At 37.4% G+C, this 18,820-nt stretch overlaps 1 protein-coding gene across 1 annotated transcript in view; it reads left to right on the top strand.

The window, feature by feature from the left end:
- SYNE1 (spectrin repeat containing nuclear envelope protein 1) overlaps positions 1-18,820 on the top strand; it is a 452,863-nt gene that overhangs the window by 145,835 nt on the left and 288,208 nt on the right. The window contains exons 18-29 of the mRNA XM_087425127.1: positions 169-333; positions 806-958; positions 1,980-2,123; positions 4,390-4,563; positions 6,743-6,901; positions 7,638-7,802; positions 9,778-9,912; positions 11,951-12,109; positions 12,310-12,518; positions 13,694-13,802; positions 15,427-15,591; positions 17,623-17,790. Of these exons, the coding sequence (XP_087281253.1) occupies positions 169-333; positions 806-958; positions 1,980-2,123; positions 4,390-4,563; positions 6,743-6,901; positions 7,638-7,802; positions 9,778-9,912; positions 11,951-12,109; positions 12,310-12,518; positions 13,694-13,802; positions 15,427-15,591; positions 17,623-17,790 (1,905 nt within the window). The remainder of the gene's footprint in view (positions 1-168; positions 334-805; positions 959-1,979; positions 2,124-4,389; positions 4,564-6,742; positions 6,902-7,637; positions 7,803-9,777; positions 9,913-11,950; positions 12,110-12,309; positions 12,519-13,693; positions 13,803-15,426; positions 15,592-17,622; positions 17,791-18,820) is intronic.

An 18,820-nucleotide genomic window follows, 5' to 3' on the forward strand; every position in this document is an offset into this window, starting at 1 on the left:
TTTTTTAACCTCTTTATTAAAAATTTGCATTTTGAAAGAGATTTAGGATTCACCTTAAAATTTGCATAAATTTTAGAACAAAGCTATTTCTCTTAGTCTGGTTGCTTTCATATCATTTATTAATTTTTGGCTTATTGTTGACAATAGTGTGCGTTGTTTATCGTTTAGGATTTTTTTCGAAATTTGCCTCATTGGATTCAGCAGCACACTGCCATGAATGATGCTGGCAATTTTCTAATCGAAACATGTGATGAGATGGTTTCCCGTGATCTTAAACAACAATTATTGTTGCTAAATGGGCGATGGAGGGAGTTGTTTATGGAAGTCAAGCAAGTATGTCTTTCAAATCTATATACGCCGAGAACGTGCATGTCTTATAAATGTTGTGAGGAAAGGTCTATTTAGAGCCTATTTTATTGTTATATCATTGGCTTATTAAGGCAGTGTACAGATGTATTTAGAGCTATTATGTTTATATTTGGTTCCTTATTCTTTCTCATTTATAATAGAGGAACATTACAGAAATGTACAGCTTGATTAAGGATTATATTGACATTTGGGGCCTACTTATACGGAACAATTCATGTTTTGAATCATAATTATTTGCTTCTATGCTAGTTCCTTTTTTTCTTTCACAGTAATTGGACTGAATTCAAGTGTACCTAAAATAAGAAAAGGAATTACAGTCTTTCTTACCATATAACAATTGCAGAGGAGAATACGTAGAAGTGAAGGAAGGAAGGTTACAGTCTTCCAGAGTCTTGGCTTCATGATTTCAATGTTGCTTCCTCCCTTTTCTTAACAGTACGCTCGAGCTGATGAGCTGGACAGAATGAAGAAAGAATACACAGATTGTGTTACTACCCTCTCTGATTTTGCAACTGACGCCCATAGGAAACTTTCTGAACCCTTAGAAGTCTCCTTTATTAACGTCAAGTTATTAATCCAGGATTTGGAGGTGAGGGGGTTTCTGGACTATAAAGTGAAAAACCTATTCTACTGTGAAATTGAAGATCAGTGAAGTTACTCAGATTATTCAAAGCTCTTTCTGTGTCTCGATGGCGTCATTATGATATGTGTGCGTATGTTGATTTGCACCTCAAAATAAAATATATATATACATTTCATTCAAATAAAAAACCTATTTGAATTTTTAAAGACGTATTTTGACCATAGAATAACTTCAAAATAGTTTTTTAATTCAGAGATTTTTTTCTACGACCAAATTATAAAGCACTAGGAAACAATAGGAGATGTCCATAGATAACACCTCTACGTAAATGCCTCCAACAGTAAAGGATTTGCTAAATGAGTTGTGCTATTTACATGTTTTGAATACCCTGCAACTCTCAAAAATTTAGTAGTAAAAGGGTATTTAATAACATGGAAAGCTTTTCCAATATACTATTAAGTGGTAAAAACAAAAAAATAATATCTTTTTTTTGTAAAAATAAAAAATAGGTGTAAACACACACAGGAAAAAACATTAATGATATAATAATGGGATGTTGGCTCTGGTTATCACTGTGTGGAAAGACTAAGTAATTTAGATTTTCTTTACCCTGTTATCTCTAATTTATTAATTTTCTACAGTGACAATGAATCACTTTTTAAAGCAAAAGTAAGTTTAATTTTTAAAGTCAGAGAAATTGCCCCAAATTGTTAAGGTGCATTTACCTGTTATAATGTTTATATACTACATTAACACATGTATTTTGAAAGCGTAAATATTACTTCAGCTTATCTTTATGTTATCCTAAAGATTTATCGTTACTTTTAAAGGAAAGCTTTTATTTATTTATATGATACTACCAAGATATATTAGTAATAAAGGAAAGCAATATCTGGAATCACCAAAAGTTTAATATGTGTAGAATTTTATACAGCGCATATTGATTTTTGTCCAACCTTCTGTGGAATCCTGAAATTAAAAGGAAATGTACCATGTGTTAATTTAGCTGTTTCAATGATTCATGCAGGATATTGAGCAGAGGGTGCCCGTGATGGATGCTCAGTACAAGATAATTACAAAGACGGCACACCTCATTACCAAAGAGAGCTCCCAAGAAGAAGCTAATGAAATGTTTGCAACCATGTCTGGGCTTAAAGAACAGCTAACCAAGGTGGGAAAGTACTTTTAATGCGTGACACACCGTACGGGATCAACACTGCCTTCAGCTTGCCTTATGCATCCTCTGTGTCCCATGGGCAAATCGTTTACTTGTTAACAGATCATACTTTTGTTTCTTATTGGGATTCTTGATTTAGTAACTGTCATTTAGTGACTTTCTCATGAGTTTTACAGATGAAACTATGGAGCTAATACCAAGTATTACCTCTGTTAGTTTCAAAGTACCAGTAGCCGTATTTTAATAGAAAGATAGGCCTCTTCTGGGTGAATAAGGGGCCAGTGAAATGTGATAAAACAAAGGGTGGGGAGGAAGAAAAAGAGGAGGGGGAAGGAAGAGGAAGAGATTATGTATTTAAACAGGAAAGAATTCCAGAATACCCTTTTATTGAGATTTATTTGACATACCTCCACTCTAAGATTATTTATGCTATTTTCTGCTTGCATAGCCGCAGAGCAGTGGAAATTCTGCCCTCTTCGTCTCATAGAGCTCACTTTAGACTTAAGATATACACATTTATGCCACTTCTATGCAGGGAATTCAATGAATATCAAGCACTAGCCATAAACCTTTTCTATTCTGTTGAAGAATTTTTCTTGAGAGCTTTGGAAGTTCCATTGGTACTTTTTTCTATCTAAAGTTGGATTTTATGAAGATGGTATTGTTTGCAAAGTTCACTGAGATTGGGTAATTCATTTCTCGTAAAAGAAAGGAGTGATTATATAAATGAATAGAAAAATTTTGTAAGGAAGATTGGAAAACAGAGGAAAAGAAAGCAGAAAAACCTGTTAATTGGAGAGAAAAAGTAGAAAGAGAATAACGTACATGAAATCAGCAGTGGAGAATTCATGAAAAAGGAATAAATGAGATGGATGAAAATAGGAAGAATCATGGTCATGAAAAAAAGAGAAAACTTCATTTGTCAAACTGGTGTACATTAGTGTGTTAATTTTTAACTCTTTTTATTTTAACATTCAAGCTAAGATTGTTTATTACGATTGGGTACCATTTGAAGTCAACTTTATCAACTTGAAAACCTTCAAGCGGCTTTCAGAGCCATGTCTTGGGCTTGCACATCTTGGCCCAGGCCAAGTTTAATGATTTAAGGCAACCTCTGAGAAAGCAAATTGCACTTTTAGACACATCTAAGTCATTATGCTTTTTTTACTGTGGCTTCAGATGTAGCATCTTGATAAGTTTTCTACTGTATCCAGGAAAGATTTATAAAGCTCCCTGATTTTTATACATGTTAGCAAATTCTCTTCAGAGTAATTTTAGCAGAGCTTTGTTGCAGCAGAAGGGTGGTAGCTTTCTTTTGATGAGTTTATCCTTCAGACAGTGTACCCAAGAGCATGAGACTATTTATAATTTAGGGAAAAAAAGAGTGGTCTACTAACAAGTCCTCAATTTCCTTTTGTTGGTTTCCAAAAGTATTAATAATACTTTGGGAGCAACTCTAAGTAAAATCAGGGGAGACAGGAAGTTCTTGGAGAATTGTGTGGTCCTGGATTCCGATATAAACGTGACAAGGCAGACGCTTCATGGAGTTCAGGATCTCCAGGAGCTTTTAACTTCCTCATGAAGATAAAGATAATACAAGTGTATGAAGTAACAACATTTTTTAAAAGACAAGTGGAAGATGAAGGCTGGGCCAATTCAGACTATGGAGATGTCCCCTTATGTGGGAACCTTTGTGAATAAATTGGTATATGACATGAGCTCTTGGGAAGAGTAGGATGTGGATAGGGAGAGAGTAGGGAAGCATGGAGCTAGGGAGAGGCAGGAAAGCACAAGACCTGTCTGGGAAGAATGAGTCAACAAGTTTGTAAGTTTGTCTAGAGTTAAGTGTTCAAGTAGCAGAGTTCTTGAAAATAAAGTTGGAAGGCACAGGTTAGTCTAGACGATGTCATTCATAACTATCTTAGGTCAGATTTCAAGGCCAAAGTTAGGATGGGTTGTAGATTTTGTGAAATAGAATTTGATGCCATCTGGCTCACCCACAACATCATTTAGATGGGAAAGTGCCATCCAGATAGACTATTCAGATGAATTTTCATGAGAAAACTATAGCCTTTATTTGTCTCAGTGGTATAGTGGTATCGTTTTTACATAAAATTTAACAATACATAGGAAATAGCATTAAAGAAATGTCTTTGGAGATGTGTAAGCACCAAATGACCATATCACTAAAGGAAATGATCCTGAGAGCTATAACAGTGACCTGAGCTTTAATGGAATTTTTGTCTTTGTATTTTTAAAGGTCAAAGAATGTTACTCCCCGCTCCTTTATGAGTGTCAGCAGCTGTTGATACCGTTGGAAGAATTAGAAAAACAGATGACATTCTTTTATGACTCACTTGGGAAAATCAATGAAATTCTAACAGTTCTTGAGCATGAGGCACAATCAAGTGCTCTTTTTAAACAAAAACATCAGGTAAGGAAAAGCCCCTTTCAGGAGACATAGTCATTTTAAAGCACGTGTGATAAGACTGAGGTGGTGCTGATAGTGATAGAAGTTAGTGAGGACAAGAAGCATTTTTCTAGAATGGCACTGATAAGTCAAAACAAAAATGCATATCTTGTCCAAAGATGAAAAGCCTGTCCACTATAGATAAGATAAAAACTTATAGATAGATAGATATAGATATATTTAGATATATATATGAAGAAATAATTGCATTCTGTTTCTATCCAATGTCTGTAATCTGTCTTATGAGATCTTTTCTTTGCCCCTGGAACTGGGTCTGTTTACGCAACCATACAATTCTGGAAATGTGTTTGGAGTGATAATCATTTTTCTTTGTCTCATTTGTAGCAAACAGATCTGTATGCAGAACAGCCGCCTACTGAGTGTTGCAGTTAATTGGCTTATTTAGTTGGCTTATTATAAATGAACCTATCTATCAGAGGGGGGTGAAACCAAAAGGCGAAAGGTTTGCCACTGCATTCATTGCAATAGATTCAGGGAAGGAAGGCAGCGCCACTGAGTAGAAAGAGCAGAGAGTATGTGAACTGAGTCAGACAGGCGTGCAGATCTTAGGTCTGATACAGCACATTACAAAGCCTTGATTAGCTTTTATTTCTTCACCTTAAAATGGAGATGATAATACCTAAATTGAGAGCTTGCTCGTGGAGATTACATTAGATATGTGATATGACTAACACATAATATGTACTCTATAACTGGTAGCAATTATTATTATTATTGATAATAAATCAACAATCATTGTACCACCAAACCCTATTTTAATGGGTTCTCATCATATTGGATAAAGATTGTTTTAAATTTTGAGTCATAGTGCCATTTCTTTTCGTTGTTGTTGTTGGGAAAGATTCACTCTGAGCTAACATCTGTGGCCAATCTTCCTCTCTCTTTTTTTTTTTCTTCCCAAAGCCCCAGTATATAGTTGTATATTTTAGTTGTAAGTCCTTCTAGTTCTTCTATCTGAGCCACCACCACAGCATGGCTACTGACAGATGAGTGGTGTGGTTCCACACCTGGGAACCAAACCTGGGCCGCTGAAGCAGAGCGCGCCGAACTTGAACTGCTAGGCCGTCAGGGCTGGCTCGTTAGTCCCATTTCTTACATTGGAAAATTACTATTAATTGCCATCAAAGAATTCTTCCACAATTAAAATAATATTTTACATTTTAGTAATAAATATTAGTAATATTTAATGTCTTTGTAACATATGTTACTCTTTTACCTCCTAAATCTTCAAAAGGAAAAAAGTATGCCCTTATTCTGTTTTGCTGAAACACAACAAAAACTCTGCTCTTAATATTTGCATTGACATTATCACAACTGCTATCCAAATGAGCAGTTTGAAATATATTTCCAAAGTGATTGAGGATGTTGAAATGCAAATGGTGTGGACTCAAGTCAAAAAATGACCGTCTACCTTGGGCTGGGCTGGATAGCTTCCAGGCTGTCAACTGTGAAAATCACTACGATGCCAGGCTACAAATCAGAGGTGGAAGGGCCTATGAGTCACCATTGCTTCTCGTCCTGCAAACGTGTGACAATAGCAAATCCTCCCAGGCCCATGGTGTGCAGCCTTTCGTGGTTAGGATCTAGCGTTCACTATTTTATTAATGAGGTTAGTAGCTTGTGAACCTCAGGAGTTCAAATTTTGTACATTTTAGAATACATAAATAGTGTATTATCTGCTGTGTCTGACTCTTCCAATTAAGTATAATCTGCATTGTTGTTAAATTTATTTAGTCATATTAAAACCTGATATGTAGATTGATTTCATTATTGTTGTCTCAATAAACCATAGGCCTATTAGTTGGTTGGAGGAATGCAGACACTAGACAAATAACAATTTTGATGCTCTGTTTTTCTCTTAATGTTAGTAAGATGGGTATGAAGTATAAAAAAAATCTCAAAAACTCAGTGTGACATTTAAATGCCTTATATAAAAAGCACTGACTTCAGTGACTGCTGAAAATTGAGCTGTTCTGAAAAGAAATACTTCTCTGTACTTTTGGTTATACTTATTGCTGATTAAAAGCCTAAAAGCTATATAATGCTGTTCTTATTATTTTGTAATGGTTCCTCTCTTTCTCACCCTTTTAAATACTTTGTTGTGGGTTTCCATTTCTTGTAGGAACTGTTAACTTGTCAAGAAAGCTGTAAGAAGACTATGACACAGATTGAGAAAGGCAGTCAAAGTGTTCAAAAATTTGTGACCTTGAGAAATGTGTTAAAGCATTTTGATCAGAAGAAGCTACAGAGACAGATTGCTGATGTTCATGTTGCTTTTCAAGTAAGTTCTCTCCTTGCTTTAGAGATGTGAGCAGGGAAAAATCCTTGCAGGACATTTGGTCTTGTCCAAAAACGTCCATAAGACATTTGGTCCATAAGACCTTTAGACAATGCCAAAAGTTCCTTGAAATTTGCAGGACCATTTGGTCCTGTCTAAAATGTCCATAAGATATTTAATCCACACCAAAAGGTCTTTGGTATTTGGTCATATTTGGTCCTGTCCAAAACATCCTTGGAGACATTGAGTCTATGCCAAAAGGTCCTTGAAATTTGCAGGACCATTCGATCCTGTCCAAAACGTCCATAAGACATTTGGTCCACACTAAAAAGTCCTTGATATTTGGCTCTGTTCAAAACCATTTGGTATGGACAAGATATGCTCATGGACGTTTTGGACGGAACCAAATGTCAAGGACCTTTTGACGTGGACCAAATGTCTTATGGACATTGTAGATAGGACCAAATGTCTGCTAAGTGGGAAAATACAAAAAATGAAGGCATGTAATCATCACAATTCATACTTTCGTTCTTGCAAAATGCCTCTCCTCCTGGTGTTTGAAAACCAATAATTTTATTTCTTCTTTTTCTAATATTAATTAAGACTAAAAAGGGTTGATTATTCTCATCAAATTGAAATGTATTCCTTCCAAGTGTTTTAAAGAAACATACTCTTTAACAAAATGATCCTTTCAAAAATGAGAAAGGAGCATCACGTTATGATTATTTTCTAAATCAAGAATATGGTAAAGAAAACTGGAGATTGGAAGAAACATGTGGAAACCAATAGTCGCTTGATGAAGAAATTTGAGGAGTCTCGAGCAGAGTTGGAGAAGGTGCTGCAGATCGCTCAGGAGGGTCTGGAGGAAAAAGGGAATCCGGAAGACCTCCTGAAGAGACACACTGTGAGTTCATCCCTTATGGGGCACTTGACCTGAGGACAGGGACAGGCATTCTTGAATGAAAGATAAAAAGTGCATCCTGATCTAATAGTGAGATGAGGAGAGAGAGGAGAGAGAGGGAGAGAAAGAGGGGAGAGAGAGGGAGAAAGAGAGGAAGCAAGAGGGGAGAGAGAGAGAGAAGAGAGGGGAGTTAGGAAGGCAGAAACTTCTTAGGTATGAGGCCCAAAGAAATGGCAGCAAAAAGAACTTCAAGAGCAGTTGATGAGCTGCCTTATAATTGACTATTCTTAAGCCCCTGGAGTAGTGGAGAGTCACAGGATAGATAAATTCAGGCTCTCCAAATTATTAATTCATCATTTAGTGGAGATATTCTTACATAACCAATATACCCTTTTTTTTAAGTAATTTTATTTTATTTTTGGTGAGGAAGATCAGCCCTGAGCCAACATCCGTTGCCAATCGTCCTCTTTTTGCTGAGGAAGATTGGCCCTGAGTTAACATCTGTGCCCATCTTCCTCTATTTTGTATGTGGGACGCCACCACAGCATGGCTTGATGAGCCGTGCATAGGTTGGCGCCAGGATACAAACCCGCGAACCCCGGGCCACTGAAGTGGAGTGCGTGAACTTAAGCACTACACCACTGGGCTGGCCCCTCCAATATACCCTTTTTTAAGAGATAATTTTAGGTGGATGGCTAAGTCTTTGTGCTCATTTCATAAATCCGCCATATCGTAGTACAGGTACTGTTTCACTGGAAGTTTGGTAGCTGATCCACAACTTGTCCCAGTATTGTGAGGCCATCTTCCTGTTAATCATACTTGTTTAAATCCTATTACTATCAAGAATATTAGTAATCTATTAAATGGTCTGTGGAGATGATGGGCCCTCTGAGAACATCTATTTTGAGTTATTTTTTCTGAAATTTCAGTGGATATTTGTATAAACCACACTCTTAAATGATTAATGCAATGACTGGACTTTGGATTAATGTCTGTGACCACCCAACATCTCATTCAATTTGTACACCTCTACAGTGTGGCATTCCCTGTTTTGAATCACTGTTGTTTCAAGATATCTCTGCATACATATTCCTGAGACTCTATGAGACTTAGTCATGTGTATATGTGCACGTGTGTTGTATTCATCTTCTCGGACTGCCATAAAAAATTACATAGACTGGGTGGCTTAAGCAATAGGCATTTATTTCCCACAGTTATGGAGACTAGAAGTCTGAGATCAGGCTGCTAGCATGGTTGGGTTCTGGTGAGGACTCTCTTCCTGGCTTGCAGATCGTCATCTTCTCACTGTGTCGTCGCATGGCAGAGACAGAAAGAGAGCAAGACCTTTGATGTCTCTTCTTATAAGGGCACTAATTCCATCATGAAGGACTCACTCTCATGACCTCATCTAAACCTAACCACCTCACAAAAGCCGCATATCTAAATATCACACTGGGCGTTAGGGCTTCAACATATGAATGTGGCAGAGGGGGGTGGGAACACAATTCAGTCCATAGCATGTGTGCTGATGTGTGCACTTGGGTGAATGTGGAAATGGCTCATAAGGAACCAGCAGGGCCTGCAACACATTGCAATTAGGAAATGAGGAATTGTGAAGCTTAGTCTTGGCTTCTACTCTGCTCTTCTGACTTTACCAAAGAGGAACTAAAACTCTATCAGTGTGGAATCAAGGTTTTAGGATTTCCCATTGGCCTTCCAGAATATTCTATCAAATTTGAAAACTGAAAAGAAGTTTTTGTAGAAAATAAAAAGTACTAGTTGAATTTCAGATGTGGAGTCCTCTGACTCAAAACTATAGATAATTATAGTTCCTTCCTGAAAAAAATAGTCGTTGCTGAAAAGGTTTGAAGAGGGCACCAGAGAGGCTTGTTTAGAGGCGTGACCACTTCACGGTATAGTGTCTGATGCTGCCGTTTATTCTGCCCAGCGCTCTTAACCACTTTCCTCTCCACGTCAGGAGTTTTTCAGTCAGCTGGATCAGAGGGTGCTCAATGCTTTTCTGAAAGCTTGTGATGAGCTCACCGACATTCTCCCTGAGCAGGAGCAGCAGGGTCTGCAGGAAGCTGTTAGGAAGCTCCATAAACAGTGGAAGGTGAGTCGGGACACAGTGGGGTCATGGTGTGTCATGGATGAGGGGAGAGAGCATGAGGGTGTCAAGCTTCAATTATAAGACAAATTTAGAAATCCATGGAAAGTCCCCATAGCTACTTCTCCCTTTAAAAAAACTGAACTGAACTTGAATAAAATATGATGCAATTTTGTTTTTCCTAGTTTTTAGTAGCATCAATTTTATCATATTACTTAAGAGTACTCTTTTTTTTTACCTGAATATTTTTGGGGACGAGAATGACAATGGCATTTAACTTATTCAGAAACGTTTAGTAAACTCTTTTCATCTGAGTAAATTATGTTAGGTATACTACTGAAATTATAACAAGTATTTGTAAGTTTTATAAAATAAAATATATATATTATAAAATATATAATAAAATAAATATATAATAACATTATAAATATATAATATTACATATATAAATATGTTATATAATATAAAATATATAGGATATAATATAAAATATCCCTATCATATAATATAGATATATATTATATGATATATAGATATATATCGATATATAGATATATGTATAATATCTATATTATATGCTATATTATATATATTATATAATATTGATATAATATATAATGTCTATACTATATACTATATAAATATATAATATTTTATTTAAAACAAATATATAATATATATATAATTAGCTTTGAGCTAGGACTTTAAGAAGAAGCAGAGATCTGGGGGTGGGCAATAGGTGGGGGAAACAAGAACAACCGAAAGAGAGAAAGCGTGAGAGTGTGCAAGGGGGTCCCGGAGATCCACGGGGCTCAGTCCGACTTGAGTGTCGTGTACTGGGCCGTCGCATGGACATTGCTCGTCGCGGAAGCAGTTGAAGAGCAGTGGAGACCCACTGAAGGCTGGCGTCCTCGGGCCAGACTGGAGGAAGCCTCCTCTAGCAGCAGGTTAACAAGTGCCAGTGTGAGGTAATATCCAGTGGTGAATTTCATACTTATTACAGGAAGGAGTTGTGAGGTCCGGAAGAAAGGCAGCTAAAACACTCTCCAGCAGGTGGTGTTATTTTCTGGATTTTTTTTTTTTTGTAATCTGAGTAACATAGGCTAAAAAATCAGCCCTGTGCATAGGAAAAACACAGTTAAAGAAATATCTTTTTTACTTGGTAAATTTGAAAATTGAAAAAAAAAAAGATTCTTAAAGAAATCGGAGCTTTTTAAGATGTCTTGGAAGTTTAATAGATCACAAATGTATTATGGAATAGACTGTAATTGAAGGCCATATTTTATTTTACATACACATACACATGTCACACTCTCTAGGATATAATCCATCCTAGTTTTTCTATAACCCTAACTCATTTATCTTATCAGTTATCTAGTATTTTATTTTAAAGGTAATCTTTTAAATGCTATAGGATACAAGTTGGCTAAAATCAAATTGTAGGACTAAAGATGATGAAATTTATGCTTATATCAAAAAAGAACATGAAAACGTTCTTGTTGTTTGCATTTTCTCAATGTATACTCTAAGGAAAAGAGCTCATGGCAGGTGCTCGGAGCTGTGGACTGTTTAATCCTGGCTTTTTAACTAATAAGGTTTCCTTGAGTTTCCCCTTTGTGTAGTGAGCATAATATCTGTCCTTCCTACCTCACAGGGCCGTTGACAAAATTATAAGGGGCACATGCCGGGGAGAGAGTATGTGCAGTCAGCGTGTGATTTAAATTTAGATTCAAATCTAGCTTTTCTACTTACCCCTGAGCCTCAATAGTCTCATCTTTAAAATAGAAACATTAATATTGTGCGAGGCTATTGTAAAAATTAGATAGAATAATCCCTGTGGAAACACCTGACCCACAGCAGGCTGACAGGACTCGCTGCGGTCCCAGTACTTGCAAAAGTACAAAGCACAGTGGTCAGGGGCAGACAATGGTGATTAAATTATATTGGCCCTAAAGGGAATATTTATGGGTTTTGCCACTTCAGTTGGAAATGTACATAATCGGCAATGGTATCATATTTTTCCAAACCTTCCTATGGAATGTAGGATCTTCAAGGAGAAGCCCCATATCATTTGCTTCATCTGAAGATTGATGTGGAGAAGAACAGATTCTTAGCTTCTGTAGAAGAATGCAGAACCGAGCTGGATCGAGAGACCAAGCTGGTGCCCCAAGAGGGCAGTGAAAAGATGATTAAAGAGCACAGGGTACGTCGCACACACCCCAAGTGCAGTCATGCAAAGTCACATTGTTACCTAAAGGATACAACTGATACTTTCATTTGGGTCTGAAACACTAAATAACTTAATTACTTTATACTGATAGACTAAGTGGGAATCTTCTATGAAGATATAAAAGTATTGTATGGATTCCCACAGGGATTATATAAACATTTATTGCTCATTAGATTTTCTTCAGTGACAAAGGTCCACATCATCTCTGTGAGAAAAGGTTACAGCTCATTGAAGAATTGTGTCTGAAGCTCCCGGTCCGGGACCCTGTGAGGAACACCCCTGAAACCTGTCACGCGACTCTCAGAGAGCTCAGAGCTGCCATTGACAGCACCTACGCGAAGCTCATGGAGGACCCAGACAAGTGGAAGGACTACACTGGCAGGTAGTCTTAGAATTGTTCCCAAAGAAGGATGCAGTCCCTCTGAATTCTGTTAATTCACAGACCATTGCAAAACAAGACATGACTGTGTTTCATCTTGTGCAATAAAGAAAGTCAGATTGTATGATCTTGCCCAGGCTCTTGTAGAAAAATGTTTCATTTAATAAACAGAATGGGTTTCAGGGGCCGGCCTGGTTGCATCGTGGTTAAGTTCACGTGCTCTGCTTTGGCAGCCCAGGGTTCACAGGTTCGAATCCTGGGCGTGGATGGACGCAATGCTCATCAAGCCATGCTGTGGCAGCGTCCCACATACAAAATAGAGGAAGATGGGCACAGATGTTAGCTCAGAGCCAGTCTTCCTCAGCCAAAAAAGAAAAGAAAAAAGAAAAAGAAAAAAAGAATGGGTTTCAGTCAAAAACAGGTAAAGCATTTTATTTCCAAGTGACTCAGATGTTGTCTCTTTGAAGCAGAACTGGACAATCCCTTTCTCCCCACTTTCCCCTCTTTGGGTGTCTGTCTCACTCTGGTGGAGACACGTGAAGCCAGACCTCAAGTGGTCCTTCCTGACTCCCAGATGCTCAGGCCCTGGGACGCATCTTTTCCTCAACTGAGTCCATCTGCTCTGCTTTCTCTTTCCTCCAAGTGACTGAGCACAGAGGCAGCCACCCCTGCCCTGAGCTTCATGTTAAAGGAATAGTTTCCAGAAAATGTGTTAATCAGTTTGCTAATCAGTTGATTGTTAGATTTCCATGAATGAATTCAAAATAGAGAATGTATTCTAATCATTGGAAAATTTTCTTATTAAAAGAAAATGCCTAGGGGCTGGCCCCATGGCTTAGCGGTTAAGTGCGCACGCTCCGCTACTGGCGGCCCGGGTTCAGATCCCGGGCGCGCACCAACGCACCGCTTCTCCGGCCATGCTGAGGCCGCGTCCCACATACAGCAACTGGAAGGATGTGCAACTATGACATACAACTATCTACTGGGGCTTTGGGGGGAAAAAAAGGGAGGAGGATTGGCAATAGATGTTACCTCAGAGCCAATCTTCCTCAGCAAAAAGAGGAGGATTAGCATGGATGTTAGCTCAGGGCTGATCTCCCTCACAAAAAAAAATAAAAAAATAAAAAATAAAATAAAATAAAAATAAAAATAAAAATAAAATGCCTGTGTTATTTCAGAATTTCTGAGTTCTCGTCTTGGATATCTGCAAAGGAGACACAGTTGAAGGAGATTAAGAGTGAGGCCATTGATACTACCAACCATGGAGACATTAAACGTGCTGTAGAGGTAAGTTCTGGGCCGTTTTTTGTTATTGGAAAATTTCCATTAATAAAAAAACAATGATAGACAATCTAACTGATGTCCTTTTTTCTTTCTATAAAAAATTAAGTTCCTGAATACTGTTTTGAAAATAAGTCTGCTCATGTTACTGTGGGGAACTGTAGGGTTTTTTCTATTGAATTATTGTTAGCTCTGAGATTCAGTCATGCTCAGTGGTGCCTCTAATGCATCCTTAGCTAATGGGAATCCTGAGAGGAAAATTGCACACGTGGGCGTACAACACAGTAGAGATTTAAGAATTGTCACAGAAAACAAAAACACTATAGGTTCTTATACATTTTCAGCCATTGAAAAGCCAGGTCACAGAAAATGAGAGAATTGGGCAAGGTCTCTAAGCATCGTTTCTATGTCACATTCAGCCTGGATTGGATCAGCCTCTGTGAGCGTGGGTACACCAGCCAGCGTGACAAAACCTCAAGCCTGAATCCAGTTTGCCTTCCATGAATGATACACAGCAACCCTCTCCCTCTTAGCGTTGCTGTTGGTTTTGTAGACACACACTATTGTGAAAACTCTTTACCTTTCAGCATTTTGAATCCTTGTAAGTCACATAGTTGCTGTTAATGAGAGTATATTCCCTTTCTATTCCTATCCTCTGAGTTCTGTTTCTTTCTGTTAAATTTATAATCCCCTTAAATCCTAGAGGTGCTCGATAATATCACACCTATAGAAGGATATCTATGTTTGCTGTTGGTTGGTGTTATAGTACAAAAACATATTCCCATCTTAGAATGAAGAGGCCACTTGATTCCAGAACCAAGAGTTTTCCACCGGTATGCATTTGCCCTGTAAGACCCCCTGTAGTAGCACACGTGGTTGGAGACCACTGCCCTCATGCTACTCAGAGCAGACGTAGGAGGGAGAAGCTGCCCCAGTCGCCATTCCCTTGGTCACCAGCCCTATAAGGACTGAGGCCCCGGAGTCTTTCTGGCATAATCTTGGCCAGTAAGCCCTCCTTCCTGGATTAGAGCTGTGCTCCTCTTTGTGCATCTTACTATCTCGGGTATTGACTTCCAAAAACTAACAAAAATAAGGCACCAAATGTGAGTTAACGAAGTTAAAATAAATCTTTAGGGCATCCATAATAATATTCAACAAGTAAAGTCTTCAATAAAAGAAATTGGCTAACTAAAAAAAGGACTCATTCTTTTTTCAAAAAATACTGTGTTCCTTCCAGCTGACAGATGATAAGGTAACAAAGTATGTTGTATGTTATAATTCCCAATTGGGTACCACATATTCTTCTACAGTACTTTTACAAGCATCTTTGTTGTGATCAAGAGACTATCTGTAAATATCCAACCATCTAATTATGAAGGTAATTTTTTGGTGTAGAGAGTACTGATTTTACACATCAGGTATTGGCGTTGGGGAAACATTTCTTTCTGGCACTTGTAGACTTTGGTTAAAGATGGGAACAAAAAGTAAACTAAGCAGGCACTCTATTGGTGAATGAATGTCTGGCTCTCTCACCTCCACCTTACAAACCTTCTTAGATTGAGTCCTTTTGTGTTGGAAAGTTATGATTCACTATTGCATTTTGTTCATCACAAGTATTCTTTCCTTCCAGGAGATCAGAAATGACGTTACCAAAAAAGGCGAGACTCTCAGCTGGCTGAAATCCAGGCTTAAAATTTTGATTGAAGTTTCTTCTGAGAACGAAGCTCAAAAGCAAGGAGATGAGCTGGCAGAATTATCTAGTTCTTTCAAGGCTTTCGTAACTTTGTTGTCAGAGGTATACCATTTACTCACACTCTAAATAGACAGTTCTGGGTGAGAAATCTGGAAAGTTCTTTTTCTTTTGGTTGTAGTTTAACAAGTAATTCTGTGAAGAAGGTGTAGTGGAAGCAAAATAGTTAAGATGTTTATATGAAGATTAGTGGGGAGGATGAGTAGCATGTTCAAATTATGGTCTATGCCATTATTGGATATGTTAGTTCAGGTTCATGACCTATATCTACAGTACAAAGCTTATCAGACGCAAACTTTTTACTCTTACTAAAAGCATTATTTCATGGTCAGTTTAAGGTACATCATGGAGGTTAAGAATACAGACTTGAGAGCCAAACTAACCCAGAATTAGAGTTTAACTCTGATGCCCCACTTCCTATGTAACCTTGAGATTGTCATTAGGCATTGTGAAGATCTGGAAATCTCTATAAACGTCCCTAATCTAACAGTTTGATTGTCAGTTAATCTTTTATATTTTTATATAAAAATATAGATTCACTTGAGACTCTAGTGGTGAATTTACATAAGCCAAAAGTACTCTGGACTGCTTGTGATTTAGTTTTATGTGAGAATTTTGATATACAAAATATAGTTTACTTAGGAATTTTTGACAAATTGAAAATAGCGGTAGGTTTAATGAAATTTTGGAATATAAGCTATTTCAATCCTTTGATCATCCAACTTTCATAGCAATAGTCAAGTTTAGTTAGTTGTCACTACAATACTTTGAGTGAAATTCTGACATTATTCTTTTCTACTCTTTCTTTGGTCAAGAAGGTAAGGGTCAAAATAATAATAATTTAAAAAGTAAATATATATGCAAGTATCTTTGATCCAAGGCCTAACAAATAGTTTTAGTCACATTGATAGATTAACTTATAATACATTGTGTTTCACACATGAAAACAAACACGTTGGCAGCCTTGAAAATTAGAAATTATTAGTCTCCCTAACATTTTGCCATTTATTTGCTTTTATCTTGCAAGTACTCTCACGACATTGCCCATGGGACTTGTAGCAATAATCTGCCTCTAACAAATAAAGACATTAATTCTTTGCACACTCATCTAAATTAAACTTCTGTATAATTTATAATACCTTTGTTTGTTACTTAATCACTTAGTGAATGCAAAAAGAGAGGAACGGAGAAAAACAAACATTCTGTTCATGTAAAGATTTATATAAAAAGATGGTTTTGATACATTCAGTCCATCCTTTGATTATAATCCTTTTAGTATTTAATGTTGAACACAAGTGTTTGCAATTGTCCAGCGTAAGAAAAGAAGGCTGTGGGTGGATTGACAATATGTAATGAAGAGTCACTTCTTTCAACAGAGCTGTGATTGACTAAGATCTGGAGTTTGTGGTTTTTATAGGGTCTTATTGCTGTTTGTTTGGAGAACAGCATGCCCCAAGTTACCTTGGACAAACTCAGAGCAGAAGAGGGTCAAAGAGGAAGATCAGATAAGAGAAGGAGAAACTGGAAGGCTTCTGTGGAAGATAAATGATGATATGATGTGAAAATGATGATCTTAGTGAAGTTGGAGAGAGATAGACTTTGAAAACAAAGACGATGGTGGAACTAAAATAGAGGAAGTAGAAATTAGACAGAAGAGAAAGCTGAAAACTCAGGAAAATGACAAGAAGAATCCACTAAAGAACCACAAAATTAGAAATTATATTGATATTTTATGTAGAAATATTGGAAGTGCATTTTCAGCAAACACTCTTACTCTTTTCTTCTTTTTCCTCTCCACGAACTTTTTCCTTATCTACTTTTAATAAGATGTACTCAACTTTCTTATAGCACACTTTATCATTTATAATTTATCACCATTTACATCTCAGATGAGGCTTGCAATCCCCATAAGTGACTATGCAGTTTAATTGTAATTAAATAAGCCTCAAAAATATATGTAAGAATAAAAGTTAGAGATGTGTGTATTTCAAGTTGCTGAGTTAGACTTTACACATATTCCTAAAATATTTAAAATTACATGAGCACCTGATTTACATTTTTTTCATGAAAATCTAGGTTGAAAAGATGTTAAGCAACTTTGGGGACTGTGTCCAGTACAAAGAAATAGTCAAAAGTTCCCTTGAAGATTTAATTTCTGGCTCTAAACAAGTCCAGGAACAAGCTGAGAAGATCTTGGACACTGAAAACCTGTTTGAAGCCCAGCAGTTGCTTCTACATCACCAGGTAGAATGCCTCTTTACTCCAGTGCATTTGTGCAAAGTCGACTAGTTACTGACAGAACCAGAGAGATGGAGAGTATATCCACCCACTGGAGGGGGCAAAAGGGGGTCTCGGGAGGGAACCTGGTTGAATATTTAAAAGAACTTGGTACTTCTGTTCTCTCTGTTAAATATTAAGTATTTCAGAAGATCCTGCAAGAGAAATTCTCAGCCAGAATTATTTGGTGCTATCAGAAAGTTCAAGGTGGGGCCAGCCCAGTGGCGTAGTGGTTAAATTCATGTGCTGCACTTGGGTGGCCTGGGGTTTGCAGGTTCGGATCCCGGGGTCGGACCTATGCACTGCTCACCAAGCCATGCTGTGGCGGCATCCCACATACAAAATAGAGAAGATGGGCGCAGATGTTGGCTCAGGGGCCAATCTTCTTCACCAAAAAAATTCAAGGAATATTGTGGAGGGCAAATTGATTTAGCCATAAAAATCTTCCTAAAACTTGCCAAATTGTTCTTTTTATAACAGAGAAGGAAAGCATAGAGATAAACAAATGGCTCCATTTTTGAGATCACTATTCTTTTGTCATTATGTTACAATCTTGCTCTTCATTTAACAACTTTGAATTCATCTTAGTTTGGGAAATTATAACTTACATGAATTACCACACCTTTCTGAAAGGTGTGCTCTTACAAAGGATTGGTACTGGAAGTAAAGAAGTTCTAGTACATATACTGATAATAAACAATTTTAATCAACTATAATTGTCAAACTCAATATAATTGGAAGTTTGATTCATATGGAATATTTCATAATTTTTATTTATTTTTATTTTATTGTTTTCCCCCAAAGCCCCAGTAGATAGTTGTATGTCATAGTTGCACGTCCCTCCACCTGCTGCATGTGGGACGTGGCCTCAGCGTGGCCGGAGAAGCGGTGCCTCGGTGCACGCCCAGGATCCAAACCTGGGCCGCCAGCAGTGGAGCGCGCTCACTCAACCGCTAAATCACGGGGCCGGCCCCATATGGAATATTTTAATGACAAA

Source organism: Ceratotherium simum, chromosome 38 (assembly GCF_057802395.1).
Source record: "Ceratotherium simum simum isolate JZ-2026a chromosome 38, ASM5780239v1, whole genome shotgun sequence".
Classification (NCBI taxonomy): domain Eukaryota; kingdom Metazoa; phylum Chordata; class Mammalia; order Perissodactyla; family Rhinocerotidae; genus Ceratotherium; species Ceratotherium simum.